The sequence below is a fragment of the Branchiostoma lanceolatum genome, chromosome 4 (genome assembly GCF_035083965.1).
Source record: "Branchiostoma lanceolatum isolate klBraLanc5 chromosome 4, klBraLanc5.hap2, whole genome shotgun sequence".
Classification (NCBI taxonomy): domain Eukaryota; kingdom Metazoa; phylum Chordata; class Leptocardii; order Amphioxiformes; family Branchiostomatidae; genus Branchiostoma; species Branchiostoma lanceolatum.
The window spans coordinates 27,033,045-27,048,193 of NC_089725.1; the positions used below are offsets into that span (position 1 = coordinate 27,033,045).

A 15,149-nucleotide genomic window follows, 5' to 3' on the forward strand; every position below is an offset into this window, starting at 1 on the left:
CATTTTACAAGTTTAAATAACCTGATAAATGACAATAGTTTTGACACTGTTTTCGAAAAAACGGTCACTGAATACGTTAATCATTTAGATAGTCATACCCCAAGCCCCTTAGATTTCCCATTTACTGCAGGGGAAGTCTTGAATGGTTTGAGTTTGTTGAAAACAGCAAAAGCTTCCGGTATCGACTCAATTTCAAATGAAATGTTGAAGTATGGGGCAACAAACGACAATAATCGTTTATGATTTACTCCCCGAGGCACGTATATTGACGATACATTTTTCTCCTCACAGACGTTCCGCTCTCCGTCATGGAACACCAGATGGACGCGGCCCTCCAAGACGGACTGCTCTTCCTCAACCAACTCCTCAGCCCCTCACAGTGCCCACATCGGCCGGCCACACAGCAAAACAAGGACGCTGAGAAGACAGGCGACGAAGGAAAGAAGGAAACGAAGGACGAAACCACCCCGGAGAAGTACCTTGTGTCCGTTGACGTGACAGGCTTCTCCCCCGACGAGATCAGCGTCAAAACGGTCGGCAACAAAGTCCGAGTCCAGGGCAAGCACAAAGCGCGCCACGCCGACCAGACCGGCCACAGCTTCCGCTATCAGGAGCTGAGGAGGGAGTTTGTGCTGCCCGAGGGGGTGGACCCCGAGACCGTCACGTCCGTGCTGTCCAAGGACGGGGTGCTGAGTATCCAGGCACCGAGGATGGCCATCGAGGCGGCGCCTGCCGAGAAGGTTGTACCTGTCCAGTCTGCCGAGGCACCGGCTGTAGAGAAGGGCACTGAGGACACTGGTGGTGCAGAGGGCGATGATGAGATGGCAGAGTAAAATTGTGTCTTGTTCTGAAACTGTAGGACTCTGTAGAACCACAGCTTCCTTATTTAGCCGCTGATAAGTCTAATAATCTTTATCAGTGAACGGCATCAATGCTTGGTAAAATATGCTATCTATTTGAATATACTATTTGTTCAGCAAAAGTATGTACATGTGCAATTGTAGATTTTTTTTATTCCATGCAGAACATTTTGATACGCCGTTTCCTGTAATTCTATGATAATTATCTTTATCGATGACAACATCAATGCTTGGTAAAATCTGTGATCTATTTGAATAAATCGCGTGTTAAGTAAAATAATATATAGTTGTAATTTACATGGTATATCGGTGGCAAAGCATTGCACGATCAATGTGAAATCGACATTTGCAGCAGAAATACAAAGATTAAACTAATGAAGAAAGTTTATTTGTGCTAACCATTTATCAATAGCAAGATGGTATACTAGCATACATATCTTAAATTGAATGCTATAGGAAGGGTGAACACGGAATAAAGTGTATTTTACTGTTACTTTTATCGGTTGGCGTCAATCCTTTCTGAGAATTTGAGATGGAATATGCAGTATGGAGGGCCAAGGAATCACAGGGAGATTAGTCTTGAACTTTCGAAGCTTAATTCAATGAAAGTTAAGGATGAGACTACAAGGCCATCTTGTGTCTAGTATACAAAGCGTTCTGACTCCGTTGGGCTGAGAAAGCACGTCATCAAATACTAAGAAACAAGAGACAGTAAAACCAAGTGATGTAGTGCATCGGCTTGATTAGATCCAGATTCCAATCACCGGCCATTCAGTTGCTGTGTCCGATCGACGCTGTAACTACAAAATAACAATCATCGGTAGCAGCGGGAAGAGTAAAATGTGGCTCCTCTAGATCGATGTAGGGTCTAGTCTCTACCAGACTAACTACGCCGACTATAGGGAGAATATTTGCCGGGGACTTTGGCCATCGATGGGTTCATTCGCAGGCGCGGGGTTGCCTATTTGACCCTATCTCCGTAGACGACGACTCCCTTCATGCAATTGACTCTATTTGGCCAATTTCTGCTTTTTTCCCAGCGACGCGCGGAGACTGGTAGCGGCTAGTAGGGTCAGCGGACATAATTGGATTTGAGGTCTCGTAAAAGACGCATCCTCTACGAAAAACCTACAGATACCGTGTGGCTAAATCTGGGGTCGCTGGCAAGGGGCTACGACGAAATATGATATTAAAGTCAGACTCAGTCCTCATTTGTATAATGAAGGACAAATGCTACGATAGCAATATTTGCTTAGATAAGATTTTCAGACTTTGGATAACTTCTGTTATTTCCGTAGAGAAAATCATTAAGTAGTACAATTTACGCAAATAGAACCTTATTTGGATAAGCAATGAGAAACCTGCAGAATATGTCGGTTGTAAAGGCTATCGTTTGGCGAAGTTATGAGGTCGCATAATCTTATTCATTGGTTTGAAATACGAATTGCATGTTATGAAAACGGGTGGTTCCTCTTAAGAAGGTGTTCTGTTCTGCCATTGGTTACCTCTAATGGCAACGCAAATACCGCAAAGCCATGCGCAGGGTCCATGGTCAACGTTTCCACAACCCTTGTGACGCTCATTGCCGTCCAGCTCACACCATGAAGTCTCTCCTAATTCTCGTCTGCGTAGCCGTGGCCTACAGCCAAGTGCTGGAGCCATGCTGTGAGTAGCTCCTTGTGTTCTAGGGTTACAATAATACGGCTCATCATAGAGTCGTACGTTTACCCATCCGCGTTTACGATGCAAGTGCATAAAGGTAGTGTCGTTAATGATTTTACAGTTAGCTCGTACGTGAAACCCATGACGCGTAACGTCACATGGTAGACGATTGTGGTTCGAGAATCTGTGTCAAACACTGCAAATCAGAAGACATTTGAAATGTTCCTCTACTTGTGAATTAATGAGATAGCACCCTTTAACTAGTTTTTTTAAACCATCAGAAGACAGACTTAAAATGTTGTCCAGTGAAATAAAAGGATGGCACAACTCATTTTCTTTTCACTCGAAGACAGATGTTAGAATTCTCTTACTAGAGAATTAATGAGATTGCACACCCGAACTCTTTTTTGGCGACGCCTCAGGGGCGGAGGCATTTTTATTTACTTTGAGACAGATTTAAGAATTCTTCTTAAGAGTTATCACAATTTTTCCAACTTGTACTTTTTCTTTTCCATAAGTTTCTGTGCCTATATTAACGCACGATGTTTTCCAATCCGCATGAACAGCGCCACCACCCCTCTGGGAGGCAAGAATCTCCAGGGTAAGTTGGCTGTTACATGTAACGTTACAGTCTGCATTACTGTGTTAGTACTCCAGTGTTTGTCTTACAACAATAGTTAACACATGACTCTCTACCCACGCCGTCAGTGGACATGTTGTTGCTGCCATTGTTCCGTGGTGACAAAGGTTGCTCTGGATTGCATAAAGGCCTTTCGCCACTGCGTCAGGGTCCTTTCATTAGTGGATAAGGAGTGACGCTGCTTGATGATATCATATTCTAAAAAGTGAATCTGGTGCTTTCGACTTTTGAACCTAACCACAATTGTAGTTTTATGACCATGAATACTCGTGACTACCTCGAGCTCTCCGGTGATGCCGTCTAAAGTCATTGACCTTTGGCATGACATGAAAACAAAGCCGGTGGCCATACTGTCACCAGGCCAGGGGACGAGTCCCGCGTTTTGCAACGATATAGCTGCTAATGAAAGGGTTTTCATGGCAACAGTAACAAAAGAATAGAAGAATCATGTTCGATAATTACTGTGAGAAATGTTTTATGGCATTTATTTCGATGCGATCGTCGGCGTTTAGCTAATCAACCGGAGAAGCGTAAATGAAGTCTACTATTTATATTCCGCATGTGACTGTATACGTTACGATATTTTGGTCACTCTTAATTTTATGTCATTATGTACAAACTTCCTTGATGTTGTGTTTTTCGACAGCAAATGCCGATATCGCCATCGGTATGTGTTATGATAAGGGCTCGGCCATTCAAGCCCTTTCCTTTGGTTTTTTAGCCTCATCTGTGCATCTAAAGGCACGATGTGCTTGAAACATCGATTCATGTCCCTTTTTCTGTTTTTCTAACATTGTCTTGAAGCTTAATGCGGCACGGGGCTTCTCCGAGCGTGCCCGGCTATCCTACGATGCCGCCAACAGGCGTGTCCGCGGAATCGCGGAGGTCAACATCCACGAGGACAAGGAGTACTTCGACGTGCTCCGCCTCTACAACACCGAACCTGTAAGCAGTGTATATTTATTCATTTCATCTTCAAAACATCTGGGCAGCCTCTACAACAAGATTGTTGATTTCCAAGATCATAAGAGGGCCCAGAGAACATAGGACAGATGATAATCGGATAAATCATCATACCTATCCAGCTGTGTTCAGCTTTCGTCCCGGGTTCAAATGGCGGATAGAATTCGTAACTGGGTCGAAAGCTGGGCACGACTGGACCTAGGCAGTATCAGAGTGAGACCTACACTGTAACAGCATAAAGTGTTGCAAGATACCGGATCAGAAACGGCTAGAAACTCGGAAAGCAACATATTTCAGTGGACGTGTTGCAATGTGCGACTCAGAATTGACGCTCGAAAATATCAGTTTCGTATCTAGGGACTGATCGCTTGTTACTACGCTCCCATCATCATCTATCAGGCGTATTTCTCTCAACCAAAGGAAGGAACGTCCTTAATCATCCTTTGCTTTAGCTATTTGTTATTGTGAATATATTTGTAGACGGACAGTGCCAAAAACGAGTCTTGCTCCAAGTGCGTCCATTACATTGTCCACCACTGTAGATTTTGGAAGCGTAAGCAATTCAGATGTATGCAGAATAAGTCTTGAATGCCTCCGTGTGCATGTATCATCTTCATGCGCAACTTTTAAAGGGGTCTTTAAAGACCAAGGACTTTAAAGACTCTCACATTCGGGCGACTATTAGCAGTCAAGTCGATTTTAGCACTCTTGGTGCCAAAGCGTATGTAGGCCTGACCTAGACATGTCCTTCCAGGGCACCGAGTACCGTCTTAACATGAAGACGAAGGAATGCGAGAAGAGGGAGCTTACCGATGTTTGGCGTCCCTTCGGAGTTCCTCCAAACTCTACCTTCCTGGGCGAAGATTACATCGGAACCGGCGGACTGCCGGGGGCAGGCGTCCTGGTGTCACTTTGGTCAAATGAGTTTGAGGACGGAGGTTAGTACCTATCTATCTATCTATCTATCTATCTATCTATCTATCTATCTATCTATCTATCTATCTATCTATCTATCTATCTATCTATCTATCTATCTATCTATCTATCTATCTATCTATCCATCCATCCATCCATCCATCCATCTATCTATCTATCTACCTGTCCGTCCGTCCGTCCGTCCATCCATCCATCCATCCACCCGTCTCTGACCTCCTCTCTCTATTTATATATTTATCATGTATCGTTGACAAGAATGCATCGCAGAAAGTGGTGAGTCAATGCTTTGAAGAATGCTTTGCTTGAAGCAAGAAGGTTTAAACCTCCTTGCTAGAAGATAAGCTTGCGTGTTATACGTAGTATTGCACAAACACTGGTTTCCATATAAAACAGAAAAAGATATGCAATTGAACAAATATATAACGTTACAACGTCATTGTTTTCAACACGCAGACAAGTATTTTGGTATCTTCACCGTGGAGGCCTGCCTTCCCTTCCAAGAGGAACACTACAGCAACCGCACTGGCCTTGAGTCTACAACGTAAGTTGTGGATCCTATAGGGAAGAGATCTATGATTTCATAAGGTTAAAATGAGAACATATGGCAAATAAAAAGTTTCTGTTGGCTGTTTGTAGCTGTGATGATGGCCTGTTCCGCTTGTCATGGTGTAAGTGGCTTTGATTTTCCCTTTTCAGTCAATTAAATCGGGAATCATGACATTACCGTTGCTACAACTTAAGTGTAGATGCGTAGCTTAAATGACATTTGAATGCAGTGAGACTGTCTAAGTACTATCTAAGTGCTAACCATGGATGCTTTTTTTCCCTCAGCTTCTTTGACGTGACAGGCGGTATCTCCGACCCCAACGTCTTCATTCCACCGAGGGAATGCATGTAGTTGCTGGCGGTGTTTCCTAACAGTCAGAGATGTCCACATATCTGTGGGAAAACAAAATTAATTTGCAATGAAAACTTTCAAAAGAGAGTGGCCTAACAGAGTATTCCAGGCATTGTAATTTCGTGCCTTAACCTTAAGTAACAAGTCTGACATTGAGCATACTGAATCTCACAGCTACTTATTTTCCGTGTTCGACCAAACAATGGTTAGCATGGTTCACCATCTAAACAGGTATTCTGATTTCATGTCATCAGTCTTCTCTCTCCTTACTGTGATAAAATGATTGGAAGTATTTTGTGTTGGCACGGGTACACATATTTTACTTTATGGCGCAAGACACGTTGATAAAGTTTTCATTCATTCATATTTTACAGTGATGTCAGCATAAATTAAAAGTGTGGATAAGTTTCTGTCTACTCCACTGCACTGACTATATATAACAACACCCATTGTGAAGGCTTTCTAGCTTTTACCTTATCATAAGAAGATGATGAAAGTAAAAAAAAACTCAAAGTGACACCCTGTATTGTTGCATCGTAACTTTCTACTCAATATACAGCTTCTATGACACAATACACGTTGGTGTTTCTTTCTTGCCTCTATCCCTTTCCCACAATGAGCCATAGTTAAGGTTTAAGATTTAACATCTCAGAAATAAACACCGTTGGTTTCCGAAGAGCTTACTCTACATGATTCCAAGGCCTCACCCCAACAATGTTGTACAACAATTGTGAGCCGAAAGGTGAAAGAACATACAGTGTGCAGGGCCTTGCTGAAGCAGCATAGTGTTGAGCTCGTTACCGTTCTAGTAAGCGAAGCGTAAGAAAAGTCGGACTGGTTAGTTTACCTTAGAAAACCGATTGAAAGGGACGTTCGATTGAAATATGTAGAACTAGAATATGTCATGAAAGACAGAGCAGTGTGGATGCCTTTTATGGCGAACACCCAGGGTGTCACCGAAAATAGGACAGATGGACGAACTGAAATTAACTGGAATAGTTTAAGAAAACATGTTTTGCATGTTATATTACGAGGGGCGTTCCTTTGAAAGCAGATTTTCTCTTCTGCCATTGGCTGCTTTTAATAGCAACGCAAATACCGGACCTTGATCATCATGGCACAGCCACTGGGTCCAAGGTCAACATTTGCACAACCCTTGTGACTCCTCCATTGTAGTACAGAACCTCGCACCATGAAGACCCTCCTACTTTTCGCCGTCGTCTGCGTATCCGTGGCCTACAGCCAGGTGCTGGAGCCATGCGGTGAGTCGTTCACTGCTTTTAGAGCACAACAAGGCTTCCTAAACGAGTTTTCAAGTTTTCTGTACTAGCCGGGTGTAGTAGAGCTACAGGTGTTTAAGCTGTAATTTCTCAGTGTACGTGCCATGCTGCACGGTTGCAGAGTAGCTGGTCCATTTCGCAGGAATCTACAAACGTCACAACGCTCTTTGCAGTGTACTTGATACTTGAGTTTTATTAATGTACGATGTTGTTTTGGCATTCACAGCGGCACCGCCCCTCTGGGAGGCCCGCGTCTCAAGGGTAAGCCAGGACTCCTTAGCTGTAACGTTAGCAGTGACTATTAAAGTATCATACCACCACGTACCATGTCGTTCCAGAGTATCAAGGCTAACCATAGTGTTAATTGGCTATTAGCACAACTCACGGTAGCAGCGATGATGTCATGAAATTTTCTAGACAAAGTTTTAAGATCTCATCTTGACCTGAAATGCAGAAGTAGATTTTATGATGACTCGCACAACTCGTGACTGCTATAGCTAATACAATGATGTCATCTTAAGTCATCGACCTTTGGTATGTACGTAACCATATTTCACTTCTTTACAGACGTTCTGACAACCTATCTGCTGGCTTCATCAGTGTACATGATTTAACACTGATGAAGACAGCCGATGGTTGTCGAAACGTCTCTAGAGAAGAATGACAAGTCTGCGTTCCTAATAAAACTGTGTTGAATTGATTCACGAACCTAATGAAACTACATGTATTCACGGATGTACAAAGACAAAGCAAACTCTACAACTGGATACAATTTGAAATTTATTTTCGGAAGTTTCGAGTGACATCCGTCACTCTTCTTCAGCGTGACTAGAATACATTGTTTACCTGTATGTCTAATCTCCACAAACGTTAATTGGCTATCAGTTAGCACAACTGTGGTGTGCAATGATGGTGCCATATGTCAAGAACCTTGCTATTCAGTCATTCGCCAACGTGATGAAATTCTTCACGGATTCACAAACGTATTTACGGATGCATATTGTACGCGTTTTCAATGAAATAAAAGGACTTACTTGTAACTTATCTTTCCGTTCATCAATTATTTTTCGTTTGAACAATCCCCATGAACTTCAGATTGACCCAGAGAAGCGGTTCTCGGAGCGCGCCCGGATGTCCTACGATGCCACCAACAGGCGCGTGCGCAGGATCGAGGAGGTCAATCTCCTGGAGGAGAAGGACTTCTACGATGTGCTGTACATCCACAACACCGAACCGGTAAGTTTTAGAACTACAAGACAACCAACTGTAAAACGCCGTCGAAGAATAAAAGAGAAATTAAAATTAACATACTCCAAGTGGAAATATTGCCATGTGGGACAAAGAAGACCATTTTCCTATCACGGATAAGATTCTATCATGTCTAGAGACTGGTTGTATTGCCATGTTGCTATATGAATAAATAAATGTATACATAGGGACAGTCGCTTGTCGCTGGGCCCCATCAACGTTCCTCAACGATATAAATCCCGTACCATTATTGCGGTATTGTTACCTAACAGCCTTTATGATTTTTTTAATCGTTTTCTTTACTTATTTTGTGGAGTGTTACAAAGTGGAAGGATAATGTACAAAAAATGCAAGAATGGATGATTTGAATGGTCCTATGTACACATTGTCTCCAGGACCAACTTTCACATTCGAATGATTATAAGCAATCGGGTCTATCTTGTCACTCTTGGTGTCAAGATTCATTCATCAACCCGACTTTGATATTTTCTCACGTGCACAGGGCACCGAGTACCGCCTTAACCTGAAGACGAAGGAGTGCGAGAAGAGGGAGATGTCGGAGCCCTGGCGTGAGTTCCAGGTCCCTCCCAACGCCACCTTCCTGGGGGAGAGTTACATCGGAACCGGCGCGGTACCAGGGGCTGGCGTCCTGACGGAACTTTGGGCACATACCTTTGAGAGCGGAGGTTAGCGGATGTGTTCTTTACACATTTATCATTATTATTATCACCAAGCGCAAACGCTTTGCAGAGTTTGCTGACAATAGCAAAATATTCACATTACGTACCAGACAATTAAATATCAAAAGTAAAAAAAAACTGTACAATACATTCTTGAGGCGAGGTTTGGTGACAGTCAATACTGTAAGCAAACAGTTCCCTATTATCACGGACAGTTCCTTGTTGTACAGGGTATGGCCCTGTGTAGAAATGACTGTTGCAGACGTTTCATCCTTGCCCTTGGAACACTCACGGCCTGGCTGTTCCTCAACTTCCTGCCAGTTGCAGCTTACCCTGGAATCCATAGCATATGTACCGGCCCGCGCTACGAGTTACCCGGGCCTACCCTTCCGCTCCCACCGAAGATCTACCCCGCCCCACTATCCGCTAGCCACCCTATTCGGCTAGCGGGAAGTGGGGCGGGATACGTTGTCGGGCCAGCGGGAGGGTAGGTCCGAGGAAGCTCCGGGCGCGGGCCGGTGTAGGTCCGGGGAAGCTCGGTACAATTGCTCTGGATTCCAGGGTAGTTGCAGCTGATCTTTGTGCATGTGGGGGCACTTGGTCATGTAGTGGATGTTCAGGACTTGTCAACACGTTTCTAGCTACCGCTGTTTCTGTAATTTCTATCCCCTGCCAACATGGCAGCTGTATCATGAGAGTCGGAACAGGAACTGATCCTCCGGGCAGTCTTGACAATGAAATGAAGGATTGGCCTGGAGACCAGCTTGCGTGTGATAAACCATGTAATGTTAAAACTTGCCTTTTCTTTTTTTTCAACATCTAGACAAGTATTTCGGTGTCTACACCGTTGAGGGCTGCATTCCCATCCAGGAGGAATTCTTCAGCAACCGCACTGGCCTTGTCTCTACATTGTAAGTAGTGGAATATATGAGGTTTAACTTTTGCGCAATGCTCATATGATGAATAGAAAGCCACCTGTTACCATCAAGTTCCATGTAGCTGTGTTGACGGCCTGGTTTTCAAACCTATTATGTTTGTTTTTTGTCCTATATATAATAGTAACATAGGTTTTGATACCAGGCTACTGTTCTACTAGTATCATGTTCTAAGTGCTGGACTAAGATGACACGTAGGGTCTCAAGCCCGGTTTATTAGCATTCAATTCGTCCGACAGGTTAAATAATTTGTACCGTATACAATCCAATATCATCAGAGGAGAAATGGGCGAGGGCGTTTGGGGGGCTTGATTGGTAAATATTTGGTCCAGTTAACGATTACGAAGGCGAGTTAATCCGTAGTGAATCGTGTGATTTACCAGGTAGGACCTGTCAATGATTAACGCTAAGCAATCCATTGGGCAGGCTACTGGGGACGCTCAGTGTTACCCCAGAACACATAATCTTGTTACAGTGATAACCCAAGTACTAGGACTGATTCATGTGACTACTGCGAGACTTGTTTGAAGGTAAATTATAAATGTAACTGCTAACATGAACTTATGAGCTCTTTTTTCTTCTTTTCCAGCTTCTTTGACGTGGTAGCCGGCGTCTCTGACCCGAATGTCTTCATCCCACCGAGGGAATGCATGTAGTGATAGTCCGCGGTGCCTTGCATAGAAGCCATCGCAAATTCCAATAGAAAACAGAATAGATTTACAATAAAAGACTTCAGAGGAAAGTGGCCCAACATGCTGGCATTCCTGTAATTTGTACTTTCGTGGCAATACCTTTGCTATCATGACCGATATTGGCACTTTCTGATGTGATTATCATAGAGTTCACCCAAACTACATGTAATGTTACGTTTGATGTGGTTTTGTTATGTAAACGTCTATTCTGATGATTTCGTGTAACACAGTTGTATAAATGATTAGTCTTTCGCTCGTCACCGCGATAGTATATTGGCCAATATTGGCAAATATATTGTATTGTTACACTATCACCTTTGTCTTACTGCTGTAATATCAGCCGATAACCAAATCGTTGTGAATTAAAACTTTTATGACACAATGTTGCTCTGGTGTTTAATAAAGTGGTATCCCTACATTATGTCATTATACGTTATGGTTTAGGCCTGCCTTTAGTTAGTACAACTTTGGCATTACCTGGTTTTCACAAACCTAACCCCGACACAAACCTATGCAGTAACTTCAAGCCATTGTGAATGGATGACTAGAGGTTCAGCTGAAGCAGCAGAAAGGTATCATACAGTGCATGCCGAACTCCGGATTCTATATTTTGGGAATGCATGATAACCTTTATCGTAACTTCATATCGTAAATATAGTCATTACAGATCGTCCAAACCTACGACTCATTTCTGACACCTAAATACAATTGCACATTAAGTTAAAGATGACAACACGAATTGTGTGTTGTAAAACAGAGGCAGTCCCTTCTGCTATTGGCTACTTCTAATGGCAACGCAAATATCGCAGCTTGACCATCAGAGATAGCATCACAGCGTCCAGGTCAACCCTCGTGACCCTCTATCTTCATTCTAGACTGCACTCCCACCTAGATACACCCTCCACAGGACCTCGCATCATGAAGACTTTCGTACTTTTCGCCGCCGTCTGCGTAGCGGTGGTCTCCAGCCAAGTGCTGCAGCCATGCTGTAAGTTCTTCAATGCCTTGGTGCATAATGTTAGCTATATCACTGTCTTCTAAGGTGGCCAATATTCTTTACGTGAAGCGCCCAGGAGTTTCAGGTTTAAACAGATTTTTCAAGGTAGAAGAAGCTACTTTTAGAAATGCGTCAACGATTTCAATGCATTCTTAGTAACGTTATATGGGTGTTACTACGTTACATACATGTAACTATTACAGGGTGGAACTCGATGCCACCATATACAGTAGGGGCATTCTAACTAGAGAGCTTTTGATAATGCATGCAGATATGCAAAGGCCAGGTGTAACATGCCGCGCCGCGGTACTGCGAAGCTGGTGTTTTACGCCGAAGGACGTTTAAATAAGCTTTACAGGTACAGATGGATATTAACGCACGATGTTTTACCGTACACAGCGCCACCGCCCCTCTGGGAGGCCAGGATCTCCAGGGTAAGTCACCTGTTACATGAGCGTTCCTTATCTGTTGTACCAGTCAACACGCGTAAGGGAGGTGCTCTAATTTCAAACCACGCCGTTAGGTTACTAGTAAATCTTACCGCTACCAGGTATCGAAAGTTGGCTCAATGGCAGAGGCCATGCAGGTGATTTGATCCATTAGAAGAGTCGCAGGAAAATATTCAGACTAAATACCGTTTGGTTCTTTCGTCGTCTTAGCTATTACAAATGTATCAGTAGTTTTATGGCCCCTAAAACTCGTGACCACTACTGCTTATGTAAAGCTATTAAAAGACTTCGACCTTTGGCGCGCGTGGCAAACAGAGCTCGTCGTAGTGTCTATTTGTCGAGACCTGATTGTTATATACAAGTGTCCGAGTCACATGTAGATAGCGCCTTCAAACCCAGTTCGGATGTCGTCCCCAGCATTAAAGAGACCAAACTGTTTGGTGTGGACATGCGTCAAGATAACGTAAAGGGTTCGACTATTACTGCTTTGCTTTTATCAGTTCACTGATTCAGATTGTGCCTTCGTTTCTACATGGCTAACTATTAATAAGATAAGCTGAGTCAATGTGCTTTGCCTGATAGATCGACCCCGAAAAGCGCTTCTCCGAGCGTGCAAGGATCTCCTACGATGCCACCAACAGGCGTATCCGTGTCATCGAGGAAGTCAACATCCGTGATGACAAGGAGTACTTTGACGTGCTGAGGATCCACAACACCGAACCCGTGAGTATCACAACTACATCCCAAAACCTTCTTTCAGAAAATCAACAAAAACATAGAAAGTCGATCTTGCTATTCATGTTGCGAAAACTGAAGATGGTAATTAGGTCGCCATTCTTTTTTACGTGAACCGCTCAAGAGTTTCAAGGTACTCTCCAAGTAGAGTAGGTGTTCCGGCTGGTTTTTGACGTGTTTTTGTCGGGCTTTCTACTTTGTCATGTTTTTTATCTCTATAAAGCCCGACAAAAACGCCTAAAAACACGTCAAAAACCAACCGGAACCCCACCTCTGCTTGGAGAGTATTTCAAGGTAACGTTAGAAGATACTTTCAGAAACGCGCTAACCATTGTTAGGCATTTGCAGTAAAGTTATATGAGTGTTATTACGTAGAAAGTAGATCTTGTTGTGAAAAATTGATTCATTTCTTGCCACAGGGTACTGAGTACCGCTTCAACCTGAAGACAAAGGAGTGCAACAAGAAGGAGATCGAAGACGCCTGGCGTCCCTTCGAAGTCCCCCCAAACTCCACCTTCCTGGGCGAGAGTTACATCGGAACCGGCGCGGTACCAGGGGCAGGCGTCCAGACACAACTTTGGGACAAGGCTTTTGAGAGCGGAGGTTAGATTTCGTCCTTTCAGAGTTCTCAACACGTTTCTATCTTCACAATTTTTTAAAATTTCTTTCCTGTAAATATGATGCTATCTGTCCATTGTTTTTCATGATAGCTGCTATCATGAAAAACAATGGCCCTGGAATGAGAATTAATGAGTGAATTTTATTGCTCGACAGTCAATGTACAATGGTGGGAACAGAGGAATGATGTTCTTGAAGACCAGCCAGTGTGTAATAAACCATACATTACTTATAACTTGGCCTTTCTTGTTTATCCAACATTCAGACAAGTATTTCGGTGTGTACACCGTTGTGGGCTGCATTCCCATCCAAGAGGAATTCTACAGCAGGCGCACTGGCCTTGTCACTTCTACGTAAGTAGTGATCACTAACGATTAGGCCACAGCAAGTAAATTTAAGGATGACATCCTCTTCAGTCTACACATTTAATGCGAGAGCGCGAAAAAACCCAATACGGATTAAAAAAAACAAGACGCATACATTTCCAAAATAGACACCATGTAAACGTTGTGACAATTGAAGAGACAAAACATGATATCACAGCCAACAATTATCTTATTCCTGTATTCAAGAAGTGCAAAAATGACACACTCATGGCTACCTCACTTCTTCAAGAAGAATAAAGGCTATAACGCGGCATAGTTTCCCCTTTTTTGGTACTTTCTTGTCATGTTGACCATCTCCTGAGGTGAACAAAGTTCCTATGTTTTGAAAATCAGGCTAACCCCAACATGCACACGCCGACGTCATCTATACGAGTTATTTGCAGTGGCCTTATATAGACACAACATTTTGAAAAGGACGGAATGTTGTGACCGAACCATTGGCCATTGCTAGCTGCAAATGAAGTCTTGATTTGAACGTCATGATTATGGAAGTGCTAAGATATTGTTATTTTCCAGGTTCTTTGACGTGACAGCCGGTATCTCCGACCCGAACGTCTTCATCCCACCGAGGGAATGCGAGTAACCCGCGCGGTCTTTAGTAGTAATAACGGCGTAAAGATATCCTTACTATAGCGGTGAAAGATTTCAGAAATAAAAGACCAAACACAGCAAGTCTCCAATTGTATTTTATTGGCGAAACCTCTACTTCTGAAGGGAATGTGGAGCGTATTTCTCATAAGCCCATTACTCACGTTTGTTTCTTGTAAGTTAGTGTCAGTTTTGTCTTGTAAGCATGGTGTTGTAAGCGCTAAAACTGATTTCAGGTACATGTAACACAAAAGTAATGTAGTCTGCAGCTTATTTGTTCTTCCTTTGTCACTTTGACAACATGTTCAATGATGTTGTCAAGCACTACGGATAATCACCTTTGCTTTACTACAACCATATCTTCGAGTGAAAAATGTGTGGTAACACCTTCGTCTACCTAAGCATTTGCCTCCGCCACATTGTAAGGAAATTATTGTGACCGTGAATTCAAACTTTTTATGATATAAAAGACCTACCTACTCATGTCGAAGTGTCATCACTCCCCCTACCTACACTCTAAGGTACTGCATTAAGAGGCACTCGACCCTGTAATCAGTGACAAGAGTAGGAAAATAGCAAATC

The 15,149-nt window shown here is 43.2% G+C and overlaps 4 protein-coding genes across 4 annotated transcripts; all 4 read left to right on the forward strand.

Annotated features, from left to right (window-relative positions):
- Positions 1-244: 244 nt before the first annotated feature.
- On the forward strand, positions 245-1,353 carry LOC136433752 (heat shock protein 30C-like). The gene has a single exon (XM_066426240.1). It carries the CDS (start codon positions 309-311, stop codon positions 831-833), a length of 525 nt encoding a protein of 174 aa, XP_066282337.1. The 5' UTR covers positions 245-308; the 3' UTR covers positions 834-1,353.
- A 1,040-nt stretch (positions 1,354-2,393) lies between these two features.
- LOC136433753 (mammalian ependymin-related protein 1-like) lies at positions 2,394-6,534 on the forward strand. Its single transcript, XM_066426241.1, has 6 exons — positions 2,394-2,525; positions 3,089-3,123; positions 3,967-4,107; positions 4,880-5,063; positions 5,515-5,602; positions 5,893-6,534. Exons 1-6 carry the CDS (start codon positions 2,396-2,398, stop codon positions 5,957-5,959), a joined length of 645 nt encoding a protein of 214 aa, XP_066282338.1. The 5' UTR covers positions 2,394-2,395; the 3' UTR covers positions 5,960-6,534.
- Positions 6,535-7,088: 554 nt separating this feature from the next.
- LOC136433754 (mammalian ependymin-related protein 1-like) lies at positions 7,089-11,176 on the forward strand. Its single transcript, XM_066426243.1, has 6 exons — positions 7,089-7,221; positions 7,466-7,500; positions 8,335-8,475; positions 8,990-9,173; positions 9,991-10,078; positions 10,692-11,176. Exons 1-6 carry the CDS (start codon positions 7,152-7,154, stop codon positions 10,756-10,758), a joined length of 585 nt encoding a protein of 194 aa, XP_066282340.1. The 5' UTR covers positions 7,089-7,151; the 3' UTR covers positions 10,759-11,176.
- A 472-nt stretch (positions 11,177-11,648) lies between these two features.
- On the forward strand, positions 11,649-14,647 carry LOC136433756 (mammalian ependymin-related protein 1-like). The gene is made up of 6 exons (XM_066426245.1): positions 11,649-11,782; positions 12,191-12,225; positions 12,823-12,963; positions 13,395-13,578; positions 13,859-13,946; positions 14,496-14,647. Exons 1-6 carry the CDS (start codon positions 11,713-11,715, stop codon positions 14,560-14,562), a joined length of 585 nt encoding a protein of 194 aa, XP_066282342.1. The 5' UTR covers positions 11,649-11,712; the 3' UTR covers positions 14,563-14,647.
- Positions 14,648-15,149: the final 502 nt, after the last annotated feature.